Source organism: Octopus sinensis, linkage group LG7 (assembly GCF_006345805.1).
Source record: "Octopus sinensis linkage group LG7, ASM634580v1, whole genome shotgun sequence".
Taxonomy (NCBI): domain Eukaryota; kingdom Metazoa; phylum Mollusca; class Cephalopoda; order Octopoda; family Octopodidae; genus Octopus; species Octopus sinensis.
Genome location: NC_043003.1, coordinates 27,220,634 through 27,234,707, shown reverse-complemented (window position 1 = coordinate 27,234,707; position 14,074 = coordinate 27,220,634). Strand labels below are relative to the sequence as shown.

General features: G+C 33.1%; 1 protein-coding gene across 2 annotated transcripts in view; it reads left to right on the top strand.

The window, feature by feature from the left end:
- The window catches only part of LOC115214151 (carbohydrate sulfotransferase 11), a 38,380-nt gene extending 36,703 nt beyond the window's left edge, over positions 1-1,677 (top strand). For both annotated transcript variants that reach the window (XM_036504663.1, XM_029783226.2), the window contains one exon: positions 94-1,677. In XM_036504663.1, coding sequence (XP_036360556.1) covers positions 94-1,218 — 1,125 coding nt within the window. In that variant the 3' untranslated portion in view covers positions 1,219-1,677. The remainder of the gene's footprint in view (positions 1-93) is intronic.
- The last annotated feature ends 12,397 nt before the right edge of the window (positions 1,678-14,074 follow it).

Genomic DNA, 14,074 nt, shown 5'->3' with positions numbered 1-14,074 from the left:
GATGTAATCAGCTAACCCCTTCCCTCGAAATTACTGGCCTGTTCCAAAATTTAAGATCATCATTATTATTATTATAAAATATGTTTTTTTTAGGTGATGCAACAGAATAATGCAGACCGTCAAAGAGAGCTGAAAGAAAACATTTATGCAGTATGCCAGAACGACACTAGTAAATACTACGGATATAACAACAAGTTCATTTTTCACAGTCATATATATGTCAATACGCGCCATGAGTTCATTAATTGTCTCATAGAAAAGGTTGGCTGCTCCTTCTTCAAAAGACTGTTGTATTTCTTTAGCAACAATAAACACAATCTAAAAGACCCATTCGAAATCACACTAGGGGACGCCCACGGGTTACCAAATGAAAGATTCTCCCAGATGTCGTTCAGACAAATAGAAAATATTTTGAAGAACTACAAAAAAATAATTTTCGTCCGTGAACCCTATTCACGATTGTTATCTGCATTCGTCGACAAGTTGTTTGCAAGGAGCAGTCGTTGGCAGTTGATTCTACGGAAAGTTTCAAACGCAAACAATCAACCTCAAAGAAAATGCTACAATAATGTCACGTTTGCCGAATTTGTAACCTATTTCGTGAAGACAATCACGAATGGACTTAACACAGATGGTCACTTTATGCCTATGTATACTCATTGTAAGCCGTGTCTGATAAAATACGATTTTATTGGGAAGCTCGAAAGCTTTCAGAACGATGCCGAAAAAATGATGGTTTTCATTGGTCTATCAAATCACAAATATTTAATTCAGAAAGCGAAAAGCGCCAGTGTTTTGGATGAGTTGACGGACGCTGCACATATTTTATTTTCAAGTGATAGCAACTCGAAAAACCCTTGCTACGATCCTTACAACGCAGCACAAAAGACTTGGCGCAAACTTCAAATAAAAGGTCTCATAAGTATTCACATAAATTTCCCTTATTCCCCGGAAAATTGGCTAAATATTACGAAGCAAGAATTTTTGACTTCTTTAATACAAAAGCATCAACATTCTGTAAATACTGATGCGAATCTTTCTGAAAATCGAAAGATGGCTTTAAGGGAAGCTTATCAGGATATCCCGGACGAAATAAAATTAAAACTGAAAGAAATATTCGAGCCAGATTGCTTGCTATTTAAATACAATCCATTTCCTTCATTTGTCTTTGATAAAGCTCCTTTAAAATCTCCTTTCCGGTTTTTCAGTTCCCCATAATAGCAGCAGCAACAATAAGAGTAATAACACAGTCACGTCTGCTATCACAACCACCACCATCAGCACCACTACTGCTACTATCATTACCATTACTACGACGACCACTTCTACCACAACGAATAACATGACGAAAATGACGACCTTAAACAAAACAAAAACAGCAAAAAAAAGCAAACAGAAATAATAGTAGCATTTGATATTTTGAGATATTTTACAGGTGGAGAAAGGTGTATCCTCTTCTAACTCAAGAAGACGCGTGTTTTTCTTAAAATCATATCACTTTTTAATTATATATATATATATATGAGAATAATCAGCCGCCGAAATTGCGTGGATAATCTGGTTCTTGACTAAAGATAGAAAACTTTGAATGACCCGTCCTTGTTTTCGTTGTATCGTCTATCTGGATGTTTTGTTGTCCCTTTTTGTATCACCTAGTTGTCCGGATGTTTTGCATTCTTGTCCCATTTTGTATTTCATATATATATATATATATATATATATATATATATATATATATATATATATATATATATATAGAGAGAGAGAGAGAGAGAGAGAGAGATAACAGAGACCGGTATTCTCTGTATAGAATGCACTTCGTAGTGCTCAATAGATTTAAACTTGAGCAGGTAGAGGAGTAAATGTAAGGACAAGCAAGTTAAGCAAGTCGAAAAAAATATTAAATACATTTAATACAAAAACTATACATAAGTATACATATAATAAAGTCCGACGTACACAGAATATAAATGATATCAGAAATTAAAGGGGTTGAATAAGAGTTTTACGAGTCCAACAGGTGTTTATGGGGGGTTGGTGTCCAAAATAAGGACTGTAACTTGATTCCATCATCGGATAACACCAGCCTCCATCTTCAGGAAAGAATTCTGTCAACACTCCAAATATAAAATTCTTCCTGAAGACGGAGACTGGTGTTATCCGATGAAATCAAGTTACAATCATTATTTTGGGGCACCAAGCCCCCAGAAACAGCTGTTGGACTCGTAAAACTTTTATGCAACCATTTTAATTCCTGATATCATTTATATTCTGTGCAAGTCGGGCATTTATTATTCAAATACGGTATTCTTAAGGCAGCAATTTACTCACACACAGCATCTTTCAGAGCTTGTCGCTAATTCAGTTCTTAACTAAAAGAAAAACTATTAACATTTTTGAAGAGGACTGGTCCCTAGCTACATTTTAGCATAAGAAAATTGAGATTTGGTCCAGTAGAAAAAAGTTTACATCAAAATTTGTAGCAACATTACCGGAGAGTTAGTAACGGCTCCAATCAAGTTTAGATCTAAATAACTTTTTTATTTTAAAAGTAAAATATATTTGAATGATAAAAGAAAGCATGCAGAATTTCAGTTTTTGTCACATGCAACAAAAATTTGTATAAAAAGAGTTGTGAGGTAAAATATCATGAAAAAATATAAGGCAAATAATTGTATCTAAGTATAATTAACAAACTATATTTTAATTAAGCTTAAATGATAGAGCTCAATTTGAAGAATTTCATGGTATTAATCTCACGCAATGAAGTTCTAAAAGAAAAAAAAGTTATGAGTGTTTGTTTCTCAAATTTGAGGGTGATAGTATAGTTCTATACATTTTTATGAATATGGTTTTATAAAATGACATTTAATATATGTCACCGGCATCATTGAGGTAAGGAAAAAATTATCAACGACACCGCGAGGAATTTCATAGTTTTGGTCCCATTAAATTAAATACTTTTTCTTTGTTTTTTTTTGTATCAGTTAATAATCTCATGCAATGAAGTTCTAAAACAAAAAGTTATGAGTGTTTGTTTCTCAAATTTGTGAGTGAAATATAGTTCTATACATTTTTATGAATATAATTATATACAGCGAATTTTAATATATGTCACCAGCATCTTTGAGGTAAGGAAGGAATTATCAACGAAACCCCGAGGAATTTCATAGTTTTGGTCCCATCAAATTATTTTTTTTTGTTTTTATATGTCAATTAAAATTTAAAATTACACACTCGTAAATCTTTCACATTCATAATTTCATTGACAATCGATCTACTTTTGTATTGGGATTCTTAATACTACAATTTTAAAATAAAGTAAGCAAGTTTGTTTAATAATCCAATTTTTCAGCTTTCCAATGAAGGGTTTAGGGAATGTGGGTTGAGGGGATTACTTGCTTTTATAAATAACTTCATATTAAGTTTTGTTTTAAACAACCTAAATTATTCAATAAAATATAGCTACTCGTGACAGTGTCTCTATGAGCAGTACTGAATCATGTAGTCAGGGTGTTCAGAAAAGGTGCAGTTTTAAGTGATTATATTTTATATTACTTTTAATTTTAATTTTAAATTTATTAGCATTGAAGTTATTTATATGCTTGAATAAATATGTTATTGACCATAGTTAATTAAATTAAATTTATTGCATAACACAAGTGTTTATTTCTCCTTTCAATTAGCAACAAAGATCTATGTGACTTAAAATGAGCCTAATCAATTAAAGCTTTCGTGTCTTGCAATTTGTTATCGTTTGGTGAGCCATGTTGCAAATTCAAGATGATTATATTGTAGTTGTTGTTCCTTGTTATGAGATCAATAATTTTTTGCTTATAAAAATGCATATAATCTATTAATAATAACAAGAAAATAAATTTATAAAATAAATGTATAAAAATTAACCTTATTTTATCTTTATTTTCCTTAAAATTCCAAATTCACTTGATAGAATATAAACATTTCTGGCTGTGTTTCTATGGGCAGTATTGAAGTCATATGGTATGGCTGTTCAGAAAAGGCATTGGTCAAAAGTGTTTATATTCTACAATTTATTTTTTAACATTAATATTTAATTAATAAAGTTATTTTTAATATGCTATTGCAATTAAGTTTAATTTTTATTATCAATTTTTTTCTTTCAGCCTTACTTGCTTTCTGCTTTTTTTGCTAATTTCTTTTTAGTTGCTTTCCTTTTTTCTTTTAGTTAATCATTAATGTATTATATGCTTTAGATATACACATCTAATTTTATTGGGGAAAGAATATAGTCATTTTTGGCTATGTCTCTATGGGTAGACCTGAAGGCATATAATGAGGCTGTCCAGAAAAGGCATTGTTATAAAGTGATTATATTCTAAGCATATTATTCAATATCGAAATTTATTCGAAGGGATTTTCATATATCAATTTTTGTTTTATGGGAACGTAGGTAATTTTCACTTGTGTATATCTGATATGCTTTCAATTACTGTTGTATTGGATCATTATTGATAGATCTAAATCAACATCAGTCATTGCTATTATCAACAACTCAAAATCTAGGTACTTAACGTGAAACTGATAACTTATGGTTTTGGGGTCTTGTTGTTTGTAATCGATTGGTGAGCAATGGTGTACTCTTCAAGATGGTAAAATTCTCTGCCATTAATTTGGTGTGGATGGGTAATATCAGTAGCTCTTGCTCTTTGAAAGTTTATCAAATTCAATTTTCAATAAGGAAAAATCTTAAATTATCAATTGACCCATTATTAATTAGCATAATAGCATAGCCTGGAAAAAAACATGGATTACATGGAAAAATTCGAGCATGAGAAATAATATTCTTAAAATTATGAACCTGGAAAAGTACAGGATAAGTTACTACACTTGGAAAAGTTCAGGACAAGTTATTACATCTGGTAAAGTACAGAACAAGATAATTTTTATTTAAAATATTGCAGCTAAGGATAAAATTTGAGTATTAAAAATCATTTAATTTTAATTTACAATGTAACGTTATAATTAAAAAAGGTACCATCATTTTGGCAAAATATCGACACATTAGAATACTTAAAAAATGAGAGTCGGAAGTACCAATAAAGCTAAAGTTTTATGCAAAGTAGAATTGTATATATAAGTAGGCAAATTCCTTTTGTAAAAAATAGGCATTGGGTCAAGACTACCAATGTAAAGACTTGGCAATAACTCAAGCAAATTTTACTGTGAATTTTTTGTTATAGGTAGATCTTACTGTAATATATCACTAATTTTCGTATTATTCTATTCATTGTACTAATTATGTACTATTATTATTTTTTTTATAACCTATTTTCAAATTTCTAATTATTAATCAATAATTAAAAAATGATTTTTTAAGTGCACAAAATATTTTGAGTTATTCTAAATTTTTAATAGAAGTAATAGGTAATAACAAATGGAAGTAATAACTTGTGATAAATTTTTTAGTTTTAATAAAATCGAATATTTTCTAGATCTAAATATTTTATTTGAAATTTTATCCTTAGCTGCAATATTTTAAGTAAAAAATTACTTATTCTGTACTTTACCAGGTGTAATAACTTGTCTTGAACTTTTCCAAGTGTAATAACTTCTCCTGTACTTTTCCAGGTCTATAATCTTAAGAATATTATTTCTATTGCTCGCATTTTTCCATGTAATATATATACACATATGTACATTTTTGTATTAAATGTATTTGATATTTTTGTATTTCGACATGTCTAACTTGCTTGTCCTTACATTTACTCCTGTCTATCTATCTATCTATCTATCTATCTATCTATCTATCTATCTATCTATCTATCTATCTATCTATCTATCTATCTATCTATCTATCTATCTATCTATCTATCTATCTATCTATCTATCTATCTATCTATCTATCTATCTATCTATCCATCTATCCATCTATCTATCTATCTATCTATATCTATCTATCTATCTATCTATCTATCTATCTATCTATCTATCTATCTATCTATCTATCTACCAAGATCAATTAGGTATAATACACGATTGTACTCGTATCCATCTTTTTTTTTTACAGAGCAATTAGTGTAATTTGCAATAAACCATATCATGTCATCGCTTGTATACCTTCTGAGTAAACATTCTGCGGCCTGCTGCAATATTTTCCTTTTGAGTCAAATGGGCTACTCGACAAGAAGAAAAAAATTCAAACTGAGCACCACCTGTAAGGTCATGCGCTGTATATATATCTTTTTTTTTAGCTTGATATAATATTCTTTAGTTATTCTATCTTTCTTCACAGCACGTTTGTATGGTATATTTTTATCAATACCTAGGTATTTGTGGCAATCATTGTATGGAACAAAGAAAAGAGAGAGACCACTGATACAAAGATTTAGGATTTGGGGTAAAGTTCAAATGAAAAATATAAACATTTTTGGGGTCCAACATCGGAGGGAAATGTGAAATATGCAGTTTATCAGAATTGAAAATATTTTGATCACAGATATTTAGATTGTCCTCAGAAACATTATAGTGTCTTTAGGTGATGTAAATCGTAAAACACAACCATTAGATTTTCGTAACAGAAAATGACGTTGGATTTAGAGATAACGTAAGCTGAAGCCTAGAGAAACTGGTAGCTGGCGTTGTAAATATATTTCCTATTGAAATATTTATAGGTGTAGTCGTGGCTGTGTGGTAAGAAGCTTGCTTCCAAACCACATGGTTCAGGGTTCAGACCTACTGCGTGGCACCTTGGGCAAGTGTCTTCAGCTATAGTCTCGGGCCTAACAAAGCCTTATGAGTAAATTTGGTAGACGGTAACTGAAAGAAGCCCGTCGTATATGTATATATGTTTGTGTGTTTGTTTGTCTCCTCACCACCGCCTGACAACCGATGTTGGTGTGTTTACGTCCCCGTAACTTAGCAGTTCGGCAAAAGAGACTGCTAGAATAAGTACTAGGTTTACAAAGAATACGTCCAGGGGCCGATTTGCTCGACTAAAGGCGCTGCTCCAACATGGTCGCAGTCAAATGACAAGCCGATAAAAGAATAACAGCAATTGAGCCTTGTAGTTAGGCCATACAGTCATAAGGTTTCTGCGGGGTTTTCTTTGAACTGCAAGGCTTTATTTGGTGTATCTTTAGTTTTGTATCTCATTCTGGCCTTCCGGAGTCTTTTAAAATGTATGTATAAATTGTTTTCTATAACCTCAGATAGTAATTTCCATTTACGATTAGGATCGTTAGCAGTAAATAGTTGCATGCTTCCCTTTATATGTACCAAACCTGTAGCCATATTCTTTGTCGTAAACTGGAATTGGAGGAGTTTCCATAAGACCCATTTACAGCTTTCTTATAAAATCATTACGTTCCCATCAAACAAACTTTCTCTGTGGATCACAGGAAATTCGATCGCATCATCACCAACGTCTTTTACACATTTTATGTGTCATTGTTATAGTATCTTGTAGACTTACCGGAATATATGGATACAGACTGGCCATATCTTTTTCCAAGCACCGTGCAGTGTTGAAGTTTGTTTTCCCTCCCATGACACGTCCATAACGTTAAACTTTATCCAGAAATCTCAGACTATGTTTATCCAACGCTTCTATATCCATTCGCTGAAGCAATGATGTGTTCATAGTGATATATTTCACTCTCACGCTAGAAAATTGATAATTTAAGTTAACTAGATGATGTAGTACACTGGATATAGTCTGGTCATATCTTTTCCCAAGCACTATGTAGAGCTGAAGTTTGCTTTCCACTCTATGACTCGGCTGTGTTATCCAGAATGTCTTTATCCTCCACATTTTACTCCATTCGTTGAAGCAATCAAGTTGTGTCCTTGGTGATATATTTCACTCTCAGAAAGATCATTTAAGCTGACTAGATGACTTAATATATAGTCTAAAAAAAGCATTACTCTGTTGGACATACTGCACCTAGCACTTTCCCCTCCTACAGTAGTGCAGTGAAGTTTCGAAATCAGTCTTGCAAAAAGGCTCATGGCTATCCAAGCTTTCTCATTTGAACGCCAAATCACGGATAAATTAAATTTAACATAGCTCTTGGAAGTTTATGTTTTTGGAGTGATACACAAATAGAGACTTCAATTCCATTTTGCCAGCTGCTTTCCAACCTTACACCTAAAGTGATTGCTGGAAGCCTTAAATCTTGGTACCGAATTTCAAAACTCAAAAATAAAATTTCTAGCAGTTATGAATTTTCTGAAAAGCTGAATTTCAACAACTGTTCTGATGTGTAAACATATTAAGCAATATTTTTTTCAGCTTCTCAGGATTGTACTAAAGGCCTTAGTATTAACACTGGCAACTTCACCGGTCATTTTAATGTTGTACAAATTAAGGTACCTCTTAACCTTAACTGTTTTGCACCAGAAGATTTCTCTTTCTGACAATTGCCCTATAAACTTTAAATGTTCTTGTATAAACACATGTTCATTAGCTCATATAATCCAGTATGGTCAACGAGATTCACATTCATAACCGTTTATATTAGATATCACAGCAGCTCTGCAAAAAACAATTTCTGAGCCATTAACAAAGTAACTGCATGTGCACTCGAACTAATTTTCTCACGTATTGTTCCCACTTTCTTTGTATACGTATAGCTTTCATTTCGTCTAAAACCTCTTCTAATGTTTACTTCCATTTTATGACAACTATTACACACAAATCCTGTTTTCTGATTGGGAGAAAATAGTTAAACTTTAAGACCCTATAACATTTTTCTAATTTTTTGGGGGGAATAAATGAATCAGAAACCTAGGTTCAGCGTGAAAAGGTACATCAATACACCAAATTTGAAAATTTTCAGTTAATTTGAATATTTCTAAATGTCTTACAGCGACAGATATGATCTTTCTCCCTCTATTTCTCTATCTCTTTCGTTTTTCATTGGTAATTTCATTAGAGTGACAGAGTAATTTAAAAATAATATGTAAAAAATGATTTATTTTAATGGCATACTTTTCTATTAGTAAATACGAGGAAGGTACAAGGTCATTCAATGTGCTAGAAACAGTAGTTAATTCTCCTTTAAATCACCTTTCCGCCTGCAAATTATTTGGTAATTTATACACAAAAACAAATTGCAGATTCGGATGATTACAGATGATGACGTAATGTACACATTCTTCTGCTAAAAAATACATAAGAAGCAGCTGTAATGAGCCGACATCGTCTGTTATTATTAATTTGCTTATATACGAGGTCTGGCCAATAAGTATCCGGACTGTTGCTATAGTAACGAAGCTAAAGCATGCGGAGCAAAGCCGCTTGACAAAGATTAACATTGAACTTTGCTGTGCTTGTGCCCTAAATTTTAACGTTCTAGCTCACTTCCACTGTCTACAGCAGTGCTTGGAAGGAAGGTGTGTAGTATGCGATCGTCGCATTGACCATGACAGAGTAAGTTATCATGGCGATACCTGCTCAGAGGCCTATGCAGAGTTGCAGAAAGTATACGGAGAGGAGTGTATGAGCTGCATACACCGTAGAGTGGTTCAGACGTTTCCAAGATGGCCGAAAAATGTCGATATTGCCAAACGTTCTGGAGATCAGCAACCAGCAGAACTGAGAAAAACATCGCAGATATGCGTGCAGCTGTGAGGGGAAATCGTCGAATTACTATCTTTGAGTTATCAGAGAACGGGCAGATTAGTTACAGTTCAGTTCAGTCCATTATCAACGAAGATTTGGGAATGAGACGCGTGTCTGCTAAGTTTGCGTCAAAACTGTTTTCAGCTGATGAAAAAGACACTCAGGTTTCTGTTGCATAAGGTCTCCTTGATTGTATCGAAAACGAGGAAAATTTTTTGAAAACTTTGCGTAGGCCTCTGAGCAGGTGTCGCCAAGCTTTTGGCAAAATTTGATGCCGATTCTCTGCTCAACTCTCTCTGTCATGGTCATCGCGACGATCATTCACTACACACTTTCTTTCCAAGCACTGGTGTAAACAGTGGAAGTGAGCTAGAACGTTAAAACCATATATATATATATATATATATATATATATATATATATATATATATTATATATATATATATATATATATATATATATATATATATATATATATATATATGTGTATATGTATATATATGGGCAAATTTGTTGTTGAAAATGCATCTAAATTTGAAGATCGGGTCAAAATTCTCGCAAAAGGACTGAAATTCATCACAAGACCACAAAGATCGAACTTAAATGATATACAAAATGATATCCAGAAATTCTGCAGAAAACTTCGAGTCACTGAAGAACTATTGGATAAAGAAACTAATGATCACTAAATACTTCATAAAAAAGTAACTACTGTCCGACAAAACGAAGAAATCAAACTCTGGATAACTTTTGTGATTCGATATCTAGTTATCCCTATAATTTACTCTCACTTCGAAAGTTTATAACAAATACAAGTCGAGAAGAATGGGAAATTATTAATGATCTTAAGGAGGATCATAATATGATAATAAAAGAAGCTGATAAAGGGAGTGCTGTAGTAATCATGGACTCAGAAAATACATAAACACTACCATAATCCTCCTTCAAGACAATGCCTAGAACGAAAAAATCAACAACAGTCAATCCAAGATAATGACAATACTTTCTACCCTTATCCACCAGTTCCAACAAGATTTAACGGAAAGGGAGAGAGATTACTTGACTAGATTTGACTACAAAACCAGTAACTTTTATGGACTTTCCAAAATCCACAAAATAAAGCCATAAACAAAGCCTGTAACAAATCAACTTCTGTAGTGATAAATATTCCACACCCAAGAGATCTCAAAATGTGACCGATTGTGGCCGGTCCCTCGTGTGAGACACAATGACTCAGTAACTTTATTGACGTCCTCCTTAAACTTATTCTCCAACATATACCGAGCTTTATAAGGGATGTTTTGCACTTTTAAAAACAATCTCCCGAACAAAATCAGCATTCATTCGATGTAATAAATCTCTACGCCTCGATTCCTCACGAAAACGGAATAATGGCCATACAATACTGGCTCGAAAAATTCACAAAAGACATTTCTGACCGAATCGAAAAAGAATTCAGTGAGAACACTTATAGACAAAAATTGGGTACAGCCATGGGAACGAGGGTAGCCCCTACTTTTGCCAACCTTGTCATAACGTACTTGGAAGTCCAAATATACGGGCACGCTAGACTGAAATTTGGAGACAACTTCCAAAAATACTTACTCACCAACTAGAAACGCTACTTACGTGACTGTTTCTTTCTGTGGCCACATAACCTTGCGCACATCTCAAAATTTAAAAACTTAATCAACAGCATTAACCACTGTATCCAGTTCACAATGGAATACTGCCACAAACAACGACTCTTCCTGGACATCTTAATCATAAAAGGAGATACTGAAATTGAAACCGACATCTTCTTCAAACCAACGGACTTAAAACAATATCTTCTATTCTCCTCCAGCCACCTAAAATATACTAAAATAAATATACCGTTCAACTTAGCAAGAAGACTTTTCACGATTGCATCAAATCCCGAAACCTGAGAAAAGCGACTACAAGAACTTAAAAACACATTACTAGATAGAAAATACCCGGCTAGTCTAATCAAAATCAGAATAGAACGTGCAAAAATGATAGACATCCAAGAGTTACGGAAAACAAGAAAATACCACGACACACTTAAATTTTTATCTTATGTATGAATGACCTGCGAATGGAAAAGGCACTAGAAGCACATAGATTATTAAAAGCAAGAGACAACCGCAATCCTTAAAAAAGTTACTCACCAGCGCCAAATTACCCACCAAAATACAACCCCGAAAAAAGTGCAACCGCTCTAACTGCAGGACTTGCATCTTCCTCTTATACAAATTTAAGTCAGGTCAAACTTTTACCATAAAATATCACTTCACCTGTGATTCTAAGGACTTAATCTATGTTCTCAAATGTGGAGGGTGTAGTGGAGACTACATAAGTCAAACTAGTTTGATCGACCTTGAGAGTCAGACTAACGGTGCACAAGCAACAAACCCGAGACCCCAAGACCAGGAAAATTCCCGTAAGCAAACACCTAGACCAATGCCCCGCAAACATAAACCCGAAATACCAAATCTTCCTTCTCTATCGATGCACCGGAAACACTTCAACCCAAATCCATTTAAATAAGGAAAACATGTTCATTAAAAATATAAGCCGCAGCTGAATATCCTTTAGAAAGAAGTAAAAACACTAAAATGAAAAAGGAAAAAAGATCCAGTTTTACCACACACACACAAAAATACAACAACCAGATACAACAGACATAATTCAAAAACTTTAATAACAGTCTTCCACACTGGTTTCGAAACCGCAACTCCAAATCACCATACAATAACACCATACAAAACACCAGTTGCTGACGTCAACTAACTCTATACCAATGAAATTTTACAAACACCAGTTGCTGATGTCACCTAACTCTAGACCAATGAAATTTTACCTCCGATCAAAACCGAATTTCAGCAAATACAACAAAATGACGCTTTGAGAGAATCAGCCAACTGGAACGGAAACAGAATCACAGAAACTTTAAACAAAACCCTTTTTTCTTAACTATCTTCACATCTCCCTTGTTTTTCTCTCTCTTAAATCAGTTTGACCAAAACTTTGATGATCCTCGTTTTTTATCGATCACAAATAACATTATTGAATTTTGTGGATTTAAACAAGATGATCTAAATTTTTTATATCATTGATTGTTACGAACATTGAAAGCATATTTCATATTCAAACTTGTAAAGATTGAAACATTTAAACATGTTTTTCTAATTCATAATTTTAAGTTTTTACCATTGATAAACAATAAACAATTGTTGAAACTAGTTTGGCATATATGTAAATAAATTTATTTAAACACAATTACAAGTTTTTCAATTAAGGTGCATTTTCAACAACAAATTTGCCTATATTTTTTTCTGCGTGGAAATACACTTCTTTTGATATACATACATACATACATACATACATACATACATACATACATACATACATATACATATATATATATATATATATTATATATATATATATATATATATATATTATATATATATATATATATATATATATATATATATATTATATATATATATATATAATATATATATATATATATATATTATATATATATATATATATATATATATATTATATATATATATAATATATATATATATATATATATGTAAGGAAATGTGAATATCTCCTCTTGCACTTTGGGGTGCAAGTTGGTGCAATCACTTTCCGTTGCTTTTATATCCAGACTCTACCAGTCAAAGAAACACAAAACGCAGACGTAAAAAATAGATATACTTTATTGTTTTATACCGGTGAGAAATCAGTGGTATATCTGATGTCCTTGGTTCTGGGCGCGCAAGGCTGAAAGTTAATCGATTGTAATATTTACAAGGTTCAGCCGCTAAAAACAGAACGGGTCAAAAATGGCGTCCGGAGGAAGAAGATGATGTTGACTGCAACAATTCAGGTTAAAAGTCTTCGGCCAAAAGACTGCTGTTATCAACCGGAGAGAGAGCGAATTAAACTTCTGCTTCTATGAAAAGCCTGCCGCTGTCTGCCGGACGCTAATGGTCAACGCTTTACGCTCCCTTGCCTCTTTGTTAAGGCTCGCGCTCCCTTGCCTCTATAAGCTAAGGCCACGTCAGCAAAATTCCCTCTTCCGGACTTCGTGTATTCGCGAGAGGGCGTTGCGCGCGCGCGCTGTTGTATAGGATCACTACAAAGCTCCCCTCCAGTGCCTAAGCACGAACAACAATTCCTTGTAGTGACCATAAAACTCAAGGTGGACACCAGATAACCAAAAATAGCACACAATATAATACATTAAACAGCAAAAAATAAATTCACCTTAAAGGTAAAAAGAGAAAAATACTCAAAATGAGCAAAGTTCAATGAGTATTGAACTGTCACTGGGAAGTCAATTGAAAATGTCAAATATAAATAGTTTTGGAAAGTTTTTTCGGCCAGTGAACAGTTCTGCCTGACCTCGTAACATAAGGTCTGTTCGAGGCAGGCTGCGACGACGAAGGT